We start from the raw sequence: 23,841 nt of genomic DNA, 5'->3' as shown, positions 1-23,841 counted from the left end.
CATATTAAATAAGTCCTTTGTGCATGGAAAGTAACTCTCTTAATTTGCTTAAAATTGGTACCAATCTATTAGGTTTACTGGATGATTCCTGATCGTTATGCCACTGGCATTTTCACAAGAAAATTAGTTTAAAATGTTACACTGTTCCAAACAGTGTGCTTAAACAAGTGCTGAAGCAATATATGTCATTATTTAAGTCTTTCACTTAACATACTGCTTTTGTAACCCCCACAGCTGACCAAACAGGAATGTTATTTATAGGAGATGCACTAATACAGGTCAGTAAATTGTACATTTATTCCACACACATACTTGTTTTAAACAAGTTTTAATGTTTATTTTTATTATGTTATTTATATGTTACAAATCACTTTCTTTCTATGGTATATTCATTTTTAGGTTAATGGCATAAATGTAGAAAGTGCTACCCATGAAGAAGTGGTAAGTTTTATGTAACTTTTATACTTTAATACCAGATGAAATATTTGAGGTGCATATAAAAATAATGAAAATTATGGCATGTTGTATTCAGTATGGCCCTGAGCCCCTAGTTCCTTAAATGGGAACTTTGCCATTAACTTCAATCAGATTTGGATCTCACACTATATCACTACAAAATAGATACTGCACAAAAAACTGCTTAAATCCATAGGAAAGAGATGCTGCAACACAGTTCAGATACCTGACATTATCTTTCTAATACATGAAAAGTTTCTTTCATATAAACCATTCATAAGGCTACTACTCACGCTTGAAAATTGCTCATAATACATTAAGACATCTGTCAAGGTTCCTTATCCACTCTGTACTCTAGGGTACAGATATGGGGACCTGCATGAAAGACCGCCTAAGCTTATTCTTACCAGTTTAGGTTAAAAACTTCCCCAAGGTACAAACTTTGTCTTGTCCTTGAACCGTATGCTGCCACCACTAAGCATGTTAAACAAAGAACAAGGAAAAAGCTCACTTGGAGACATCTTCCCCCAAAATATCCCCCCAAGCCCTACACACGTTTTCCTGGGGAAGGCTTGATAAGAATCCTCACCAATTTGTACAGATGAACACAGACCCAAACCCTTGAATCTTAAGAACAATGAAAAAGCAATCAGGTTCTTAAAAGAAGAATTTTAATTAAAGAAAAGGTAAAAGAATCACCTCTGTAAAATCAGGATGGTAAATACTTTACAGGGTAATCAGATTCAAAACATAGAGAATCCCTCTAGGCAAAACCTTAAGTTACAAAAAGACACAAAAACAGGAATATACATTCCATCCAGCACACCTTATTTTACCAGCCATTAAATGAAAAGAAATCTAACGCATTTCTAGCTAGATTACTTACTAACTTAACAGGAGTTGTAAGGCTGCATTCCTGATCTGTTCCCAACAAAAGCATCACACAGACAGACAAACCCTTTGTTCCCCCCCCTCCAGATTTGAAAGTATCTTGTCCCCTCATTGGTCATTTTTGGTCAGGTGCCAGCGAGGTTATCTGAGGCCATTTCTACACTACCCGCCAGATCGATCTATCGGGGATCGATTTATCGCATCTAGTGTAGACGCGATAAATCGATCCCCGATCGCTCTGCCGTCGACTCCGGAACTCCACCACGGCAAGAGGCAGAAGCGGAGTCGACGGGGGAGTGGCGGCCATTGATCCCGCACCACGAGGACGTGAAGGAAGTGATTCTAAGTCGATCTAAGATACGTCGACTTCAGATACGCTATTCTCAAAGCTAAAGTTGCGTATCTTAGATCGATTTCTCCCCCTCCCCCGCAGCTTCTTAACCCCTTACAGCTGAAAGGGTTTTGCGTCTGGCCAGGAGGGATTTTATAGCACTGTATACAGAAAGGTGGTTACCCTTCCCTTTATATTTATGACAACATCCATGTGCCTACACAACAATAAACAGTTTTATTCTTTAAGACCTACTGCTGAAAATATGAAGACTATGCATTGTCAGTTGGTCTATGGTACAGTTGTAAACATCAAAAAGATAATTTCCATATGCATTCACAATCTAGTATGAATACATTGAAAACATTTGCTATTCCCATATTTGATGGGATACACTGTTCACCACTGGGCTGGTGCCACCTTCTGGTACTCTGGGGATTAGCCTGAGGCCAATGCCAATCCCTCCATCTCTGTTGTCTCCCTGAAGCCCCTTTTGCAGCCTCAGGAACCACAGTGTCTATCTGTGTTTCCCCCTTCTGGGTGGATTTAGCTCCTCAATAGTCCCAGGCAGTCTTCTTGCTCATGGCTTCAGTGCCATTCACCCAGTGGCTGGTAGGGGAACCCAGGCCTGATTTCTTCTCCAGGTTCCAGCCCAGGGACCTTCAGCTCAGCAGTCTGGGCCTTCTCTCTCTCTCTGGCCTCACTGCTCTCTCCCTGGGTTGCTTCCTACTAATGGTTCCCCTTTTCTTCCTGGGCCTACCAGTTCCCAGAGTCTCCTCACTTTTCCCAAGGAGCAATTGCAGCTTGCAGTCCCTACTCACTCCTCCCTTCCTCATGGGAGTGTCCACTTTTTTCCAGTAGCCCCTTCTGCTTTCAACTCCTGAGCTTTATAGGAACCATCTATTCCTATCCAGCTGAGCCTCCTTAATTAGTTGCCTAATTGGTTAATTGGCTCATCTGGCCTGCATTAAGTCCTGCAGGGTGAGTGTGGGGCAGATACCCATTACATCATATGTAAGAAAAAGGTAGAAAATCTACCTACCATATTAGAGCCCTTCCAGCATTGAGAATATATTGAAATGCCCATCTGATAGGTCTTGCAAAGCTCCCATTGATTTCAGTAGTACAGAATCAGGCACTGAAGTTGGTTCTATAAACAATCGGATTCCTAGCTTAAGGTGCTCACATTTGAAAATTGGGTCCTCCTGTGGGAAAAGGGCTTGATCCTTCACGGTGCTGATCACTCTACATTTCCACTGACTTCAGCAGGAGTGGAGTGGACTCAAGACTTTGTAGTAGTGCTCAGCACCTTGAAGGATTGAGCCCTGTAAGGACTGAGGAGTAGAGAATACATTTAAGCAAGTAGATTTTGCTGTTTGCAGAATCAAGTAACTTTTCTGCTTAATTCCAAAGAAGCAGTATCTTGTTGAAAACATGGGGATATCTCAGCGGCAAATACTAATGTACAGAGTGAACAGTATCGTGTGAAGCTGTGACTTGATGATAAGACATTACATGACCTTTTGTAACTTGCAGGCTCTCTGAGGCAGGAACCATTTATGTTGTTGTATGTGTACAGTGCCTAGCACAATCTGTCATGAGGACCTCTAGATATTATCAGAATACAAATAAAAACTACATGTCAATAAACATGATGTGTAATTAATAAGGATTATTCAGTCTTTCCATAAATGCCTTAGCTTGGCTTTTGGATGTAAAGAATACAATATTTGTAGTGGAGGGAATGGGAGGAATAGAGAAAGCATAGCTAATGTACAGTAATTTAGAATTTCAGTTCCAGATATAAATCATGTATCAGATGTGCAGAAAGATCATTTGTTTGTTGCCAAATAAAGTATGTAAGGGTTAGTCCAAGGGGGAGAGGATTGTTCCATTTTAGTCCAGCAAGTTTCCTAAGTAAAAGTCAAAGATAGTTTTGAACTGGGAATGTAGAAAATTTAAAAAAAAAAGTCTGATACATACATACTTGCTTTTCCTTTGTTTTGCTGATGAAAGCTAATTTTTGGGATGCCCTAATTCCAATGATTTTTGTATCTTTTTTATGAGCCTTAAAGTGAATGGAACTATGATAGACAGAAGACAGAAAAATGTACTACCTCTAGTTAGAACATTTATTTTGATAACATTCATCTGGGGTATTCAAAAAAGGGACCGTCTTCCAGTGACTTAAATTCGGGGGAGAAATACGATTTCTCATAAGTAGATCAGAAAGATTACCTGATATTATTATGCCCATGTATTTGATTGAGCATTTGTTTTACTTAAAAGAAAAATTATCAAAAGAGGTTTTCTTTATTGTTTTATAGAACTGAGATGGCAAGAGCATCTGTCTTATCATAATTGAAGGGAAGTTTCACATTGGGGAAAAACAAATTCTCTTATCTCTGCTTCATTGAAAAGGGTATTCTTTTTTAAATGAATTGTGGTTGCATTCTTTTGAAGAAAACACTATAAAACATGGAATTATCCTTGTACTATAGAACACATTACTCTTTTATGTAATTCCTGTCATATACTTGTCAATGCTTAGATACCATGGTGATAGGCACCTTAGAAATATCTCAGACAGCTGGATAATTGGGCAAATGTCATTAAAGCCATTACCACTGGAAATCACACATTGGAGACTAGAAAAATTATAAGCAAAGAGTTACTACTTTTATGTGCAGAAAACTTTACCATCAAACTTAATAAAGTATTGCCTAAAACAATAAAGTTTAATAGATCCAGACAAGCAGTGGGTAATGATACTACTTGTGCCTTATTTGGCATGTATCATGATTATTGGGCCAAATGCTGAGCACAGGCATTCTCATTGTTATCAGTAAGAATGCAGAATGCTCAGCTCCCCTAAGAATTTGTTCCATTATTATTGCCATTATTAAATGTGTTTTTAAAGCACACACCACCATAATGTTTACCATCTCTCTAAGCTAATAGTGTTTGCTATAGCACATTTGATTGATCAGCCTGATTGTATGCAAGATTAAATCTGGTTCATTTTCAGACTACATACAGCACTTATCTGGAACCCAGCCCAACTCAGTAGTGATTAAAAGTGCTCACCAGCTGACAACTGTTCATTAGCTATGTGGAAATGAATAATGGTAGCCTAAACCTAGTTCCTGGTGGACAAGTTTTCACATCTGAAAAAAACACAGTGCAGTGCAGTAATGGCACTAACTTTTGATGGTCTCATCAAAAAGGTGAAGGACTGAATGGGCAAAGAGACTGAACTTCCCCTTTCTTATCTAGATATGATCCTAGGTCAGGGTTAAAGTACTGTTATGTGACCTCACGGTCTATTTCCTGGTGGATAAGCCTAGTCACGCCAAATCCCCAAAACACAGGCACAGTAAGCAACAGAACCACAACCATTTATTATTGCTGGAGCTTCTGTTTTGGACATCATCAGCAGGACAAGTTCCCTTTCTCCTGATGCGGGAAGCATACTCTTACACTGAACTTCTTCACAGAGTCACTTCCCATCAACTGGGAGGAGCCACACTCCTTAAGGGCTGTTTCAGGAAATGCCAAGAAATATTCATTCAACCAGCCAGCATAGTATCTCGGTTACATTGCATTGGTGAGGAAGGTTGGAGAAATGCTACTGCTGTCTGTGGTATATGTAGGAATTCTGTGTAATCAATATGTGTTACCTAATAAGAAACCTAGACAGAACGTACAGAAACAGTTCTAAACAATGTAGCCAAAAGCTCCAGAGGAAAAACAGCTTTCTACTCCTTCTATTGGTAAAAAGATACAAGTTCTGGTATAGAGTTTTATCTGCCTACACAGCACCTTAATAAAGCTGAATCATTAAGCTAGGTTAAGTGGTAGTTCTTCGAGGTGGAACCAGTCAAGCATCTCCCGTGGGACTGGAGATATACCTGCAAATTGGACAACTGTGTCACTGAGGCAAATCATGAGTAGGGTTGGTACATGGGTGATGTGGTGCAGCCATGGGACTCTCAACTATGGGACAGTCTCACCAGTGGGTAGGAAGGGAGTTAGGTGGACTACTGCCAAATGGCTGGAAGGGAGTTGTTATTCTCTGTGTGTGTGTGTGTGTGCGGGTGTGTGTGCGCACAGGCGCGCACATATTTGGTTGCTGTGTTTTCCCACATTTATGAATGTGTTCCCGTCCCTCTAACAAAGATTCACTTGTTTGTAAACAGACTTGGAATGCTTGCAAGTGGGGAAGTTCTGGCTGTTAAGGACACCCAGGATGGGTTTGTTTCTTTTTCCTAGGTTTCTGAGAGGGGTCTTGAGTCAGTTCATATATTTGTGAAGAGGAACAGTAGATACATTGAACCCAGCCCTCACTGCTGCTCTTAACCACCTGGCAGAAGGTTTACACAATACATTCATAATCTCACTTTTATTCTGATCATTTACTGCCTGCTACAATATTGTATCACGTAACAAGGAGCTAAGCCACTCAGGGACAGTGGCCCCTGAAACACAGCACATGGTGTAGAATCTAATTAGTTGTAAACTTTGAAAATGGTTTGCAAGAGTTCTCTTTGTATCTTTCAGAATGTCAGGGAAACTTTCTCGTCTTTCTAGTCCTAGGGAGACCTTAGATAGTTTTTTCCTTGTTATTAATTTTTACCATTTCAGAATAATTGCTAGTCCAACCACCAGCTAGGGAGGAGCTATGGCCAACTGCAGACTGTTAAATTATCTCTCTTTTTTTAAGCTGAAGGTTTCCTCTATATGTTCATTTGTAGTTTAGTGACAGGTGTTCAGTTTGGATAAATGTGTAATTAAACACTAATTTCAGATCTAAGCAAAGGGCCATCAGCAGCATCAGTGGGTAAGGAGAACAGGGCCTTTTTGGCCTCTGAAGCACAACTGGAGCCCTTGGGATCCTACCTCAGGATGACTGATGCTGGCAGCACCTCCATAGGTGGCCTCCTATGTGACCACCAGCACTTCCAGGGGTGGAGTTTAAAAGCTCCCAGCTCCCCTGAAAGCCCAACAGCCAGCTGGAGCTCCCAGCAGCAATGGCAACAAGAATACAGCTTCACAGCAAACTGCCTTTCCTGTCCTTTTCTACTCCTAATAGCAGAGCATGCCTTTCTCCATATCAACACTTTTAGGGCGTGGCTACACTGTCCCACAGTTGGGACTACAGGGTTCCAGATAGCACTGTGCACCAAAGTGCTGTGCTGTAATTCCCCCACGTGGACACTGTGGGTATGAACTAAAAGATTCCTGTTCTGTAGTGCCCTTAGTTGTCTGGTCCCTGGTGCTGGTGTTGATGGTCTTTTCTCTTGTTATCCATTTGTCCTTTGCCACCTGATAACTTGTCATGTCAGTTCTACCTTACCATGCCATCTGTTCTGATTCTTCTGCACCTTACTTCCTCCATTTTTCCTAGTCCTTCTCACCACTCTTCTTGCCATTATCCTTTTCTTCTAGCTTCCCATTCACTGCCACTGTTCCATAGGCATCTCACAACCAGATAAAAGTACCAAAATATGCAGAGGGAATCCTCAGGTTACCAATAAAGCAGCTTTGTGTTGGTAGACAAAGACAAATTGGTCACAGTGGGGGCCAGGTGTGGCTCTGTATGTTCATTCCTGTCTTAGGCCCTGAGTCAAGCAATCATCCTTAAGCAAGTGCTTCAATCCCATCAAAGTAAATGGGATTTAAGTGTTTTCTTGGATCAAGGCTTTAGAATATATGAAGTGGAGTTGTCTTATACAGGAATGCACTCTGAAATTTACTTTCACAATTTCTGGAATGTTATGTCTTTAATTATTTTATCTGGATCACATTCATTATAGGTAGCTTAAAATACACTAAACAAAAAAGAAACAATTCCAGGGAAGACTGGAAATTGCATTGTAAACTTGGTGTAATCTGTATGCATTGAGACCATGTATGTTTTCATATTTACACTATCAGAAGACACAGGTCTGGCTCATCAAATCATGACAGCCTTCAAAACACCATGGATATTGGTAAAAGATTGGATGTATTCCAAGTGAGTTTACAATTGCTGCAGATAAGAAGTTTGAAAACTTCAGTTCAAGAATGTTGATGACTGAAAGAAAAATTGAAAACATAGAGATGAAGATTGATGGAAATGATACTGGTATAATAAATAGTACAAGAGACTCTGAAGTACTGAAAATAATTAAATATCCTTGAAAATAAGCTTATTTTTAGAAATATGATTGATGAGATTCAAAGAGGTGAAGACAGGAAATGGTGATACAGTTTTTGTTTGATTGAGATGGTGAAGGATTATTTTGCCTCCGTAATGGCTTATCAGACTGTCACTTTATATAGTACAAACAGAACACATTTCTTCTGATAAATGATATTCTAAACCTGGAATATAAATACAATTGTCTCTTTCACAGTTCAAGGCCCTTATTTTACCCTCTCATCAGTCTTTTTCTTCCTTGGCATTGGAAGTCATTTATGTTTATTAAAACAAGGAGTGAATGTGCATTGTTTCCTCCTTTAATACTTTATTTGAAAGCCTAAGTCTGTTACACCTATTTTTCTTCAATGGCAATTTCCTACAAAAAGCAAAATTCAACCTCCTTGAAGTCAATGGAGAGATTCCTATTGACTTCAGTGGCGAGTGGTCAGGCCTTTTGACACCACATAAGTAATGTTTGTCAGTGTCTTCCTTTCATCTCAGAGCTCCTGGCCTTGTCAGTCTCTGTCACCTGACAGATTTGAGAGTATGCCACATTCACTATATTGTTTTCTGTAGTACTACACTGGATGAAACTAGAATGTTACAGAGGTCTGGAGAAGGTTGGAAGGCTAGGTTTATATGACAATTTTAAAGGATTGCTTTAACAAGATTCTTATTTGTTTACATTTAGTTTTAGACTATTGACAGATCATTGTTGGCAAGGATCATGTCCATGCAAAGAATTCCGTATCTTGGAAAAGTCTGTAGGATGTCAAACTATGCTGTGCCACCACCATTTATCCACAGCCCACATGTCGTGGGAATGTAGTCAGAAATTGTATATGTACGGGCATATAGTGATGTGATGTATTTAATATAGCTGGTCAAATAATTTCTTGTTCATTTTCCCCATTGAATTCATGACTAAATTTCTTCATTATGTGACCAGATCTAATATTAAAGATACCATAATGTGGTAACCGCTGACAGAGGACTTTCTTAAAAAATGACTTGTAACAGGGTATAATGGCCTTTTAAGATCAGAGGGGAAGTTTCAGGGTGAAGCTAACCCATTTCAGTCATTCTGCAACAGATAAAGACTCAGAGAATGACAGAGGCAGATGCTGTGGTTATGTCTTCACTGCAGACATACTTCGGGCTCTTTCTTGGGTTTTAGCCCAAATCTCCCTACTGTCTACACACAAAAATCTTTTACTCAGGTCTTAGCTAACATCTGGAAAATCTCTAGACAACTCTTCTTTTTAGGTCCTGGGATCAGGGGCTTTGTAGTGTAGGGCAGGGTAGGGCAAGACACTATGTCTCTGCCAAACAGGGCAAGTCCTAGAAATCAGGGCAGCATGTAATCTCCCTTCTTTGTCATAGGAAGAGAAACACTGGTAAAAAGAAGACTGGCTGCTAACCTCTCCAAGGCCAGGGAGAATGAGACTGAATTTAACTGACTGTGCCTCCTAATTCTGGAGTAGCATTGCCAAACTCCCCACCCAAGGAGGAATGCATGGGGAGAAAGGGATGTTTGATTGTGAAGATTTTTGTTTTATGTATTTGAGAGGCTTTGCTGTCCATCCTGGCAGAGCTGAGTGGAGGTAATATAAAGGGCCAGCCTGATGAAGCCAGTAATGACTGTTGAGTTGGAGTTATAGAATACTCAGCATTTACTACTCCAGGTACACCAGATAAACATAGTAAGTTTCAGTACTTAAGAGGAGATAGCATGGCATCATAATTGTTGTGGAATTGTAAAATCTGAAATGCTGTGGTGGTCTGTGGAAAATTTCTTCATGTACTTGGAAGGCAACCATTCTCCCTTTGATGTGTGTTTATAATTTTAAATAGTATTAATTTTTCTAGGAATGTGTTAACTGTGTTGGAAAATATGGGCCTCAAACCTCAGCTTTTCTCTCAAATTAAACTGAAATCTACTTACTGCACAAGCAGTCACAAAACTGGGTGAGCACTTCATGTGTGGTTCCTATTAGAGATGATCTAGACCTGGAACCTTGTATCCAATCCCCTTCAAGTGTCTTAAGGTTTTGGTATTTCAGTTAAAAACTTGATCCTGTACCCAGAACACCAGTACTATTGAGTTTTGCAAAACCAAAGCTCAGCTCTCTTGATCCATCTTTAGTCTTTATTCTGTTTGACCGTCTTGAGACCAATCCTGACATCCTTAGTCTGTTTTTTTTTGACTCAGCTCATACATAGGCAAAGTCCCCACTGATACCAGTTTTAGTTGAGAAGAAAAATGAATAAGGGCTCCACGGTTTGGTATCTTACTTGTATAAGCCAGAAACATCAAGAATTTGAAAAAAAAAATGGGAGGAAGGACATAAGAACAGCCATACTGGGTCAGACCAAAGGTCCATCCAGCCCAGTATCCTGTCTACCGACAGTGGCCAATGCCAGGTGCCCCAGAGGGAGTGAACCTAACAGGTAATGATCTAGTGATCTCTCTCCTGCCATCCATTTCCACCCTCTGACAAACAGAGGCTAGGGACACCATTCCTTACCCATCCTGGCTAATAGCCATTAATGGACTTAACCTCCATGAATTTATCCAGTTTCTCTTTTAAACCCTGTTATAGTCCTAGCTTCACAACCCCCTCAGGCAAAGAGTCCCACAGGTTGACTGTGCACTGAGTGAAGAAGAACTTCCTTTTATTTGCTTTAAACCTGCTACCCATTAATTTCATTTGGTGGCCCCTAGTTCTTATATCATGGGAACAAGTAAATAACTTTTCCTTATTCACTTTCTCCACACCACTCATGATTTTATATACCTCTATCATATCCCCCCTTAGTCTCCTCTTTTCCAAGCTGAAAAGTTCTAGCCTCTTTAATCTCTCCTCATATGGGACCCGTTCCAAACCCCTAATCATTTTAGTTGCCCTTTTCTGAAACTTTTCTAATGCCAGTATATCCTTTTTGAGATGAGGGGACCACATCTGTATGCAGTATTCAAGATGTGGGCATACCATGGATTTATATAAGGGCAATAAGATATTCTCCATCTTATTTTCTATCTCTTTTTTAATGATTCCTAACATCTGGTTTGCTTTTTTGACTGCTGCTGCACACTGCGTGGACGTCTTCAGAGAACTATCCACGATGACTCCAAGAGCTTTCTCCTGATTAGTTGTAGCTAAATTAGCCCCCCATCATATTGTATGTATAATTGGGGTTATTTTTTCTATTACTTTTTATTTATCCACATTAAATTTCATTTGCCATTTTGTTGCCCAATCTCTTAGTTTTGTGAGATCTTTTTGAAGTTCTTCACAGTCTGCTTTGGTCTTAAGTATCTTGAGCAATTTAGTATCATCTGCAAACTTTGCCACCTCACTGTTTACCCCTTTCTCCAGATCATTTATGAATAAGTTGAATAGGACACCTGCTATTCCATTATTACTTTATATTAAATGGAAAAGTTATAAACGTTTTGTCTTTTCGATGTTTTCAATTTTGGGCATATTATTGTGTTGATGAATGCAGTGCTCCCTTAGGCCTTGTTTTGCTCTGTGCCTATTTTTGATTTTACAGGGTATCCTAAAGTAGAACATCTGAAATCACTCTAGTGTAATTGTGGCATACAAATCTACAGGCATTTTTTCTTTTTGGTTGGTGTTCATAAGATTTGTCTGTCAATACTGCTTAGGAAATTTGTATCTTTCTCTAGTACTGCAGTAGCTAAAATGAAATGTGACATGTCAAACTTCTGTGAACTAGAGTAGGTTCTGGAATACTATAGTAGTACGGGACAGTGAATGATAAAAACATTAATCTTACCTTAGCATTAAAATGTGAACTATTTTTGGAAGCCACATGAAAAGTGACAGTTGACTCTGCTGGTCTCAGATAATCTCTGGTTAGCTAAGTGTGACTGCTGGAGCAAATTCAGAATTTCACACTTAAGAGAACTGTTCTGTTGAGCTTACAGAGATCTCTGGTTTTAAAATTCAAAATGGCAATCAAACTGTTACAGGCCTGTATTCCATGCCATAGTGACCTCGCTGGAACTCAAATTCAGAGATTTTTATAGAAGTTGCTAATTTGTTCAAACCCAACTAAATTGCGGGGGGGAGCCCCAATCCTGCAAATGCCTATGTACATGCTTAAATTTTAAGGATGTGAACAGTCCTATTGAAGTCAAATAGCTAAGGTTTATCTTTTGACCAAATTAGGTTAACCTGGTACATAAAAATGCACTCTAATCCCCAATAGTGATAAACAATATATATGGAAGTAATATAATATGTAGCATGTAGAAACTAAACAATTCTATTACATAAAATAGAAAAGACAGGATAGGATAGAGAAAGCAGACCAATAGCTGTTCTTATAACAGGCTATTATATACTACACAGAATAACTGTTTTTCCTTTATGTAGTAAGCTAGCCTGTTTTTGAATATACTTTAACTTTTTCATAAATGTAGTAATCTAAGTTAGAATTTGGGGCCCAGATCCTGAAAACACTTATGCATGTTCCTTAACTTCAGGTACAGAAGTAGGCCCATTGAAGTGACTCAATAAAACAGAAATAAGCGTTGACAAGAGTAAGGGCAATAGTCAGTGGAACTAGTCACGGATCTGTAAGGCACCAGCCTTTCAAATACAAAATTGTGAAGCCTATGTTCAAGAAAGAAACTCTTTATGATGTCAGTCTAGTGAGTTATTTCCCTGTTTCTGATCTTCCATTTGGAGGTAAATTATTGAGAAAATTAAAGCAAGGCAATTCTGGCAATATCTTGAGGCCTCAGATCTTTTTAGACCCTTTCCGTCTGGTTTCGGAACTGGTTATGTATAGAGACCATATATTCACTGATAATCTCATAACAGACAAAGATCAGTGGTGAAATCTTGGCGCTGTTGAAATCAGTTGCAAAATTCCTATTGACTACTGTGGGGCCAGGATTTCACCCCAAGTCTCTATGTTGGTTCTTTTCCGTCTGTCAGCTGTCTTTGATCACACTGGTTGTTAAGGTGTTGTTGACCTGTCTCGCAGGGGTGGATGAAGTCCCGTTTGAATGAGGACTGTGACAGAGTGCTAGCTGTAGTACTCTGGTCACAGAGGTTGCTGCAACATAGAGAAGTCTGCAGGCTTAATTGGAGCAATCAACCTTTTTCTAGTGGGGATCACTGGTGGTAATTGCTGGGCTAATGAGACAATCAGCTCAGTAACTGGGAGGACATATAATTGGAAGGAACAGGAAGCAGGAGGAAGCTCAGAAGGTGAGCTGGATGGACGAGAGAAGCTGTGTAGAAGGTGCCACCTGTTGTATACCTGTACTGATGTCCTGCCATGGTTGGAACAGAGGATTAAAGATACACATGCTGGAAAAATAACAGATTGTATGTGTTTGGGACTGAGAGTCCAAAAAAAAAAAAAAAGCATCCTTCAAGAAAACGCAACCTGGGATGGAGGACACGTGGAGTGACTGGCTACCTTATCAAACAAGTTGGTAGTGGGGGAAGGAGGTGAGGGTTGCTTTCACCAGCTGTGCCACTTCTACAAGTACAGAGAAAGAGGCTTCCTTGCTACCCATGAGGGGAGACTGATGAGTGAAGGTGGATGGATCAGGTACCATGTGCTCAAGTAGGAAGGGTTTTCCAGCCCTGCCATACAATCTGGGTCTCCTTAGGGTATGGGTACAGGTACATTGCAGATAGGAATGCCTCCCAGCCCAGATAGGCAGCCTCGCACTAGCTCTCTTTGAACTAGCTTGCCAAAAATAGCAGTGTGGGTGTTACGGCATGGGCTAGCCAAGTATGTTCTAAGGGGGTTGGGCACATTTGCATTCAGGTGAGTAGCCCATGCTGCCACCCAAGTGCCAACATCCACACTGCTTTTATTAGTGTGCTATCTTGAACAGAGCTAGTGTGTGTCCATTTCCCCAGGCTGGAAGGCACATCCCAGCTGCAGTGTACACCGACACTGAGGACCCAAGGGTGAGCAATCAGATGGCCGGATGCAAAGATGGACTTGGTCTTCTGACAGGGACATGCTTGGTCCTTCAGGTATCTTTGACCAAAGCGCTGTTCCCCATCACCCTGGCTGAGGGTGAGTGGGGGACAGGAAATGACCAAGGTACACTGAGGTAATGTTATTGTTTCTTAAGAAGAACACTGAGGATGTATCTGAAAAGCACTTTTAAATATAAACAGTTTTAAACATAGAAAAAGTTTTGATTTCCCTAATGAGTGTAAACACTTTATTGCAAAGTATAACTGGAACTATAGCCTATTCTGTGAATACAAATATAAAAAATGTGATACTTTTTGAAAACTTATCACTAAGTTACTATTTTATCTTAATATTCATTTACAGTTCATCATGTCAGGAAGTTATTTCCTGAAACTAGCACATGTTTGAGTAATATAGGTGCAGTAGAGTGGAAATAAGGACTCAGTGTTCATAAAAATGGTAGTGAACTTGTAGTAGGAAAAGTGTGTATGTATGTTTTTTCCTGGGGAGCATAAGGAGATATGAAATAGAATAATTAAATAAAGCATACTGTGTTCCAGAGAGAGCACATAGGAGTTCCGGGAAAAGGGGGGTGAGGTAATATGTTTTATTGGACCAATTTTGGTGAGAGACACAAGCTTTCAAGCTACACAGAGCTCTTCTTCAGGTCTGAGAAAGGTACTCAGTGTCACAGCTAAATACAAGGTGGAAGAAATGGTTTAACTTCTTATGCTAACACACATTCTAAGGGACTATTCAAGCGAAGTGGCCCATTAATGCCTTAGGAGTCATAGGACAAAAAAGTGAAAGTTAGTGGGTTACAGATTGTTGTAATAAACCATAAATCCAGTGTCTTTTTAAGACCATGATTTTTAGTGTCTACCAAATTTAGGAATTTAAGCTCCCAGGCTCATCTTTTGAAGGCATTGTGCAGGGAAAGGCAGTGAGGAAGGAAGAGAGAGAAAATAGAAGAGGGATGAAAATCTGGCCCAGTGTCTCCAATGAAAGTTTTGTCACTAACTTCAGTGAGACTAGGATTTTCCCCAGGTGTCTAAATGGCTATTGAAAAGGATAAGTCAAATTATCATAATGTTAAGAATGGCGCTTTAAATGTGAAATATTTAAGTCTCAGTTTTTCCTAAACATTTTAATGTATTTATTGTTCCAAGAACAATAACTATTTAGGCTCTGAACATTTCATTTTCTTATTATGTTGGTAGTTCTCACTGAGCTATTTTCTGTCCTTTGTTACTGCCTGTGTCAGTCAAGAAAAAGTGCTTTTAGTCCGTGTGTTATGTGAGAAGCACAGATCTGTACTCATCTGTTAACCTAAGTACAGATAGCTAGAGAGAGGCTGTGAGCATCTAAGGCCCAAGTAGGAATGGAAAGAAATGAACAAACCCTTTTTACAGTAAGGTTTTATTAGTGGGTTTAGTACAGATCTTTTTCACAGTTAAAGACGTGTGTGGAATACATCCGAGCACCGTACTGGGTCCTTGATGTTCATAGCTTTCCTAAATAATAGGTCACATACCTTATTGACTGTTATAGTACTTTTATCATGATGTTTTATCATGTTGTCACAGTGGGACAACAGCCCTTCCTCATCACTGTTTTGCGTCTTGCTGGGAGCAAATAGATAACAAAATTATAGTTTTTTTCAGGTGCCTATGTGCCATAGTAGGCATTCTGGGGTTCGGCATATCAGACCACACAACAAATAGCAGACTAGAGTGCCACTTAAAAAAATAATACCAAATATTGTAGATTGACATCTAAACAATCAATGCCTCTACAGTTTGCTTTGAACAGTGGTGAAAGCATTCAGAACCTTCAGACCCTCCTTGCCATCCTCCCAAACATTAGCTTATGCCTTTGCTGGGTACAAAAGCTTCCTTTTACTCAGAAATATTACATAATTTCTCTAAATTCTTCATGGAAACAGACCCATTTCCGAGCTCATACCAAGTAGAAGCTGAAGTAGTTCTACAATTCAGTACTTGCCAGGGGGGTCAGTGGGGGGCCTGGGAAGCCACCCCCTCTCTGGCAGCAGTTGCACCGAGTGATAAGTGTCCAATGAGAGGCCACATACTTCAGCAGTGGTGGTGCCTAGTGGCACAAGTATAAAGGGGCCACCTCTCCCAGCAGCAGGGCTGTGCAGCGGCAAGAATCTATGAGCCACCTCTCCCAGAGGCTGGGTTGCTCAACAGCAAGTACAGGAAGGGTAGGGGAACCTCGACCCACTCTACTCCACTGGGTTCTGATGCAGGGCCCTAGGATAAGCAGATACCCCGGTGTGGCAGGCCTGGCACCTTATCGCTCCTTTGGGGCAGGGGGGAATGGTGTCTTGGAACCTCGTCACTCCCAAGTTCGCATGCTCGCCTCTCTGTGGGCAGCCCAATGAGGCCTGATAGCCTTCTTCCACTCAATCACCCCTTAGTCAGAGTAGTGGGCCCTAGCAGCCAGAGTCCATAAAACTCAATCCCAGTGTCGGAGCGGTGCAGCCCAGTGGCCAGAGTCCATATAAACCCCCCTCGCAGGCAGGGTAGTGCGCAGAGTTCATATAATCACCCCTCACTGGTGGGGTAGTGGGGCCTAGCGGCCAGAGTCCATATGATTTCTGTGCTGAGCCACTGCCCCCCCCCGACCTGGGGGGGGGAGTGGGGTCAGGTGGCTGGGGAGGTGGTACAGGGACCCGGGCCCCCATCTCCACTGGGTCCCGAACCAGGGCCCTGATAGTGACAAGTTCCCAAAACATGCCAAACCCCTGCATGGCTCTAACACTATTTTCCTCTAAAGGACCCCTGGGTCACTTCCTACCAGAACCTCCAGGTCCTCCAGTCTGTTCCCCTGCGGCGATGCGCTCTGTCTGGGTGCATCCCGGCTTTGCTGACTTCCAGATCCTGGAGTGCAGGCTGTCCCTCCTCGGGAGCTGGCAGCGGGCCTCCATCCCCTCCGATGGTCAGCCCCAACTGAGCAGCTTCACAGGCTTTTATACCTGTTCTCCAGTTGAAGCATTCCCAGCAAAGCCTCAGTGGTGGGGCTTCCTCTGCTAGGAAGGAAGGGTTAACGCCTGCAGTACCAGTGCTGGCCGCTCTGCCCCCTCACACCTGGTTTAGGGTCCAGTCTCAATATGCACAAATATGGTCCATGGGTCACTCCCTATCGTTAGTCCCAATTCTCCTCCATTGGTAGCAACTGGTCATCCCCTCTAGTCTCTGTAGTCGTCTGGGCTCCTGCAACATAGTTGGGGAGCTCAGCATCAGCGGTTTGGCGCTCCAGTGGCTCCTTAGCAGAAGCCTGGACAACTGAGCTGGGCTGCTTCCTTTTGTATGCTCCCTCCACGGGGAGCATGTCTAGTAGGGGCAAGAGGGTGTGGCCTCTTGGTGCCAAAGGAGTGGGTTAACCCTTGTGTTGCCAGTGCGGGGTTGATATACCCCATCACAGTACTGTTATTTCACACACATCTATTTTGCAACCATTTAATTCCCTTGATCAGAAGAGAAGCAAGTAGTTTGGTATTACCAGCACTTACAACTTGCCTGCATAATCTTTGAGCACAAAAGCAGAATTACTATAATTAAAACTGATAGATAAATTAACTGCTTGTACTAGAAAATTCTGAAATCTAGGTCTCTTCCCCTAACTTTCAGCCCCTTCAGTAATGAAGTGATGAAAAAACTACAATTGTAATGGAATAGTTTGCTGCTCACATATATCTTTTGGTAGACCTATTGCCTGTTTCCCACCAACTGTCCAGCTCCTTGATTATAGAAAGCCCTTCCCTTTTTTGCTCTCCTTCCAGCCAAGGGGCTTAGCATGAGGCAGAATTCCACTCTATGTTGTTAAGAAGGTTGAGTTTCAGAATAGAAAATATTGTACTGGCATGGGCTGACTTGTACGTGTACTCTCATGTGTTGAATCATTCAAGTAAGGAAAGTTGGTGCATAGGCTTTTGATGTTAGGCTCATGTTGGTTACAATGGTGGAACTCAATCACTTTACACCCTATACATCCCCTGAATAGGGAAGGAAAAAATAAGTTATATAAAGGCTACTTCCACATAAGACAAGCTTAGTAGTGGGGTGCTATATCCTGACAATAGGTGAGATGTATAGCATGAAACTCCCTTTTGGATCATTGTTTTAGAAATAATTCCTGTATGTACTATAGACTATACAAAGGGCCTGCTTCATTTCCAAAGACCATATACTTTAATGGGAGTTGAGACTAAGCAAGGAGTAATTAACGACTGAAGAATAGGGTTCATAGCTATGGGTAATATTTAGGAAAGCATGTCTTTTCACTAGATGGAGATGGATTTAGGAGCCTGACTCTGCCCTGGTGCCTGCCTGTGGTTGGTAGACACAAAATATACTCATAGAACATAAATTATTTATACACCTGAGACAGCGAACAAGCTGATGAATTGAATCAAAATGATGAAACGGACCAGAAAATCAAATCCAGTTGAATTGCATTCTGGACATTTTTTTATTTACCTGACACAGGTAAATGATTATTATTGACCTTACCCAGCCATAATCAGCACATCAGAGGAATAGATGATAATTATTGAGAAGAGCACAATGTGGTGTGTTCTGGGAATCACAAGGGGGGTTCCAAGATAAAGATAAAGATGCAAGCAGGATTCCATGCATGGTGAACAGATAAAAAGGTGCCAAAGGAAATATTTAACTGACAAAGTAAATAAAATACATCATGCCAGCACATGATGGATAAATCTTGGCCAAGATAGGTACATAACTTCAAGAGATGAAGTTTGGCCCTGGGGCTAGGGTACTAGCCAGGGACTTGGGAGAGTAGGATTCAGTTCCCTCTTCTGTCACAAGCTTCCTGTGTGACCTTGGCCTCTCTGTTCTCCATCTTTAAAATGGGAGAGAACAGTCCTTTCCTACATCATAGGGGTGTTGGGAAGATAAATGTATTTAAGATTGTGAGGTGTTTAGATAGCTCCTGTCACAGTAGTATGTTATACTTTATCTATAGTATAGTCTGGTATATATTTCCATATACTTTAGGAATGCACTCAATATTTTAAAATAAATCCTGTAAACTCACAAATTAAGTATTTTTCTTTCTCAATCCAAAGGCTACTAAAGTCAATGGGAGTCTTTCTTTTGTCTTCAATAGTCTTTGGATTCAAGCCCTCTATCTACACTTCAACTGAGTATGTAGATACCAGAAACAGTTGTAGTATGTGATTTTTGTGAGTCATATTTTAACAGGTCCCACACCCACATCTCCAACAACCTCTCATGCTATAAGAACTTTTTGGTTAAAAGTTAAATAGTTTCCTATATGTCGGTTAGTCATCAGTTTTATCCTCTGGAATTCATGAATCACATGCATGAAAAGCACTAACATCTATGGAAATTTTTGTGAAAAAGAATAGTTCCTTGACTTCACAGCTTTCATATAAAACCCTGCAATACAGCTTTCCTGTACGGTGTTCTTTTTAAAAAGGGAAGTGTAAATACGACACAAGGAGTCTTGCTTGTTCCAGTCGTTATTAGGTGTCAACCCACTCTACTGTGATTCAGATATTCAGCACTATATCCAAGAATTGTAAGATGAAAGGGATGATCCTCTTGAACTCTTTCAGATAAATTATTATTCATTGTTTGCTTTATGTTAACACCGAGAGGCCCTAATCAGGATTGAGGTCCCATTTTTCTAGGCACAGTAGGGACGGAGAAATCAGTAAGTGGATTTACACTGGTATAAAATCAACCATAAGAGAGAGAAGAAAATCAGGCCCAAGGCCTTTAATCTTTCTCCAAGCTGTAATTATAATGTGCAATAATGGGGTGAGCAGGAACTAAAGTTTTGTCATTAACTATATGCTCAGCAAAAAATTGTATCTATGCAGAAAAAAATCACTGTTGATAAGATATTCAAGATAGGGCTATGGCTAATGGGTTGCTATATTTTCCCTTTATCTCTATGGATGCTGGATTTTAAAAGTTTTCATTTCATGTTCTCTTATTTCTTACATATTTTGTAAACACTTTTAATTTGAAATTTTAAAAAAGAACAGGAACATAAAGTCAACGTCAACTCCTACAGGGCACGATTTTGCAATGAAATCAATGACATATGAAGGCACTTAGTATCTTGTAAACCCATGATATTTATATCAATGATACCAGTTACTCTGTCTCTAGCTCTCCAGGTGGAAGAACTACGGGTAAGGTTGATATTCTCCTTAGGGGAAAAGACCATGGAGAATTTTTCTGGTCAAATCGTTACTTGGAGATAACATGGTCTCTGGAGATATTACCCCAGGGCCATCCCTACCCATATGCAAATTTCCTGGTGCCCTGCACAGCTGCGTGCTGTTCCAGCCCTGCCCTGCCTCTTCCCCATGGCCCTTGCCCCTGCTCCGCGCCACCCCCACTCCACCCATTCCCCAAAGCCCCCAGCCTGCTCCCCCACACCCGCTCCTCCCCTTCTCCACCCCAGCCCTGGCTCTTCCCACCCCTGCTCCGCCCCAGCCCCACCCCAACTCCCCTGAGGACTGCAGCAGGGCTGGGCCTGCATTAAGTGGTGGGAAGTGCCATGACCCAGACCCAGCCGTGCCACCGGTGAGTGCTGGGGGGCAGTTCCCCCTACCCCTCAAGCCAGCCCCCCCAGCCCCTGCAGAGGCCTGGCTCCCCCCACCCCCCCGCTGGGGGCAGGGGCAGCTCTACCAATTTTGCCGCCCCAAGCAGTCGCCGCCAAATTGCTGCAACCGCAACAGCAATGGAGCTGCCGCCGAAAGCCGCTGCGGCGGGAAGAGCGGCAGAGCTGCGCCGAATTGTCGCCACGGGACACGGACTTGGAAAGCTGGTGCCTGGAGCTGGCCCTGGCTGGGGGGCTGCGTAGGGACCCAGAATAGCTAGGGATGGCCCTGACTAACCCCTCCTTGGCCAGGCATGTATTCTGCAGAACAAAAGGTGCAGGACTGGAGAGGTGTATAATGAGGATACTGAAAGGGCCTCCAAAATATCAACAATATCAAATATCAATATTAAACGTAAATGCAACCCAAGAACTGATGCCTCTGATAACATCACAAGCTTCTAGTTTAGTTTAGCATTCAGCAGCACAAGACAACCTGCATTGATTATTGACTATCGTTCAGCCAGAATTGTTTTCATTGTCATTTCATGCTGTAGCTAATTGAATGAAGGTGAAGGTTTTCAGGCTCTCTCTATTTAGAGACAGTTCTCATCAGATATAATCCTTTCGCTAGCAGTCGGTAGGTGTGTTATGAATACAAACACTCACAAAGAAAATTGGAACAATAATGGCTACAAAAAGATCACATCAAGATCTACATTTAGTCTCTTTAGATCAGTCTAGGTTGATTAGAGTTTGTATTTTCTTTCACACTAACATAGTCATTTAACTGTCACTTAGGAAGGTTTCTAATATACCTGAAGAATATGAATAATGTAGTGTCCCTAGCCTCTGTTTGCCAGAAGCTGGTAATGAGTGACAGGGGATGGATCACTTGATGATTACCTGTTCTCTTCATTCCCTCTCGGGCACCTGACAGTGGCCACTGTTGGAAGACAGGATACTGGGCTAGATGGACCTTTGGTCTGACCCAGTAGGGCCATTCTTATGTTCTTATGAACCCTTGGGTGCTAGATGCTCCAATTTACATAAACTTAAATAAGCTGAGTTAAGTATCAAATTTTTTTCTTGTTTACAAATGGCCATTTCCCCCCCCCCCCAGCAGATAAACACAGAACTCCCATCAACTTCAGTGGGAGCTCTACCTGTGGATCTGAGGGGAGAATGACAATTAGATACTGTTGTTCATGTGTGTTCAAAATAACTAAATATATTAGAAGTTCTCTAGTTAAGAAGTTAGGAAGTTTGCCTTGTTTCCTGGTGATTTTGTCATTATTTACCCTAATAATGGTAATCGTGTGTATTTTTGACATGTCAACTGTCAAGGCTGAATCCCCACTCTGTCACTCCGAGTGCAGGAACTAGGGGCCCTCAAGGATTTTAAAAATTAATACTTGCCACTCCAGGCTTATATTATACTCCCAAGGTTACAGCTTTTCTCTGACCTGGGCTTGGTAAACACTGCCACCACCCAAATGCAAAAAATCCCAACCCTTGGAACCCAGGAAGGAGCACTTGGGAATTCCTCCCTGTGGGGTACCCTCAAGCCCTTACACACACACACACACACACCCCTGAGAAAGAAAACAAAGGGAATTAGCTGTGGCTACCAGCTAATCAAACAACACACACACACACACACACACACACGCACACACACACACACACACACACACACACACACCTGAGAAAGAAAACAAAGGAAATTAGCTGTGGCTACCAGCTAATCAAACAACATGCACAAACCTCTTAGGACACCAAAAATCCAATCCTGTTCTTAAAAAAGGTAAATTTTATTAAAAACAAAAAGGAAAAGATTATATCTGGAACTTAGTCTTTTGCTAGATTTTAAAAGAGCAATTCCAAAAATCAAGTACCCAAAATAGCTTTCTTGGGGGTTCAGCTTAAATGTTACAAGGAAACAAAAGCATCTAGGGTTAGCACAGAAGAGATCCACAAGCCAAAATAAAAAATAAACCTGATTGTGTCTAACTAGACATTCCCTATCCAAATAATTTCTTCTAAGTATGGAAGATGAATCTTCATACCTGGTTCAAGCCTTACACAGCATTGCTGCTCCATCCCTGCAGCCTAGAGGTGAAGGGAAAGTTTCTTTCCCAATCTTAAAAAGTTCTACCTTCCCCTTAGCTCTTTTTGGTCAGGTCCCTTTCTTTTACCTGTGGGCTTGCTCACCCTTTACAGGTAAAGCAAGCAGAGAACAGACCAAGAGGGATTTTACAGCTAACTGGCTGGCTGGGTGTCCATCAAAGGGAGCTACTCCCTCCCCCCTTCATGTATCGCATCAACAAATGCTCTTTTTTTTCCAACTAGTATATTGGAACGTCTGATGGATATAATATATTGCTTAATTCACAAATAACTTCCTATGAGGCTCACTTAAGGCACCACTGATATGAGGTGAAAGTGACCTAACACCTTAGTTTATCCTGCAAACATAAGTCATGCTGGTGTTCTGAAGGCCCTGGAGTTTCTGAAGCATAGCAAAGTTATAATCCCATGGATGGGTGCTTCACGCTACATTTGATAGCTAGGCATGAGCAATTTTTTAAAAAAACTTCCATTGCTTCATAAAGCAACTGAAATCGGCTCAGATTTTATTTGCCTATCAAGCATATATAGATGGTTCTTTCTTCACACACAAATTTGTGCAAGTGTTTGTTCCTTCTGTACAGTGAAAAGCAGCATTATTTATTTAAATGAAATAAGTGAGTCTTGTGGCTGAAGAAGGTAAAGTGCACTTTAAAATATTTAAGGGCGGAAATGGAAGGAAAGAGCTATTGAAGAGAATTTAGTTCCTTTAATTTAAATCCGTGAACAATCCAATAAGTTTTTATTTTGATAATGTGGTAGGGGGGATTATTCTAAGTGATAAGTGGCATAAATATATTTATTAGCTATTTCTTGTAGTTCAGCACAGTTTATTTAAATGTAGAGCTGCATAGATTCTTACTAATCTGGCAGTGATATATGTAGCAATGGCTGATGCAGAGTAGTCCATGCTGGAGCTTGTCTGCCATAGATCCAGGTCAAAAACCTGTTTTGCAAGAACTATTATGAACCAAAGGTGTGCTTACCTTGTTTAGCAAATGTACTAAAGGGGGTTGAACAGGAGGAAAAGTGTCAGGCCACAGGGGGCAGCTGGGTGTATCCAGGCCAGTTACTCCACCTCCCACATCCATACATTGTGTTCTGTGCAGCTAATCCAGTCAAGTCAACAATTTACTCAAGCCTCTGAGCAGGGACGTAGTCCTGGGGTGAACTGTTTTGGTGAAGACTAGCTGCCTGGGATTTTTCTACAGTGGTTTTCTCTGGATTTGTGTGTCATGTGCAA

At 41.4% G+C, this 23,841-nt stretch overlaps 1 protein-coding gene across 1 annotated transcript in view; it reads left to right on the top strand.

Moving 5' to 3' along the window:
• SNTG2 (syntrophin gamma 2) overlaps positions 1-23,841 on the top strand; it is a 452,341-nt gene that overhangs the window by 272,980 nt on the left and 155,520 nt on the right. Inside the window, exons 5-6 of the mRNA XM_074947749.1 lie at positions 235-278; positions 400-441. Coding sequence (XP_074803850.1) covers positions 235-278; positions 400-441 — 86 coding nt within the window. The remainder of the gene's footprint in view (positions 1-234; positions 279-399; positions 442-23,841) is intronic.

This window comes from Natator depressus, chromosome 3 (genome assembly GCF_965152275.1).
Source record: "Natator depressus isolate rNatDep1 chromosome 3, rNatDep2.hap1, whole genome shotgun sequence".
Lineage (NCBI taxonomy): Eukaryota > Metazoa > Chordata > Testudines > Cheloniidae > Natator > Natator depressus.
Note: the sequence above shows the minus strand (reverse complement) of the source record. Positions and strands in the feature narration are given on the sequence as shown.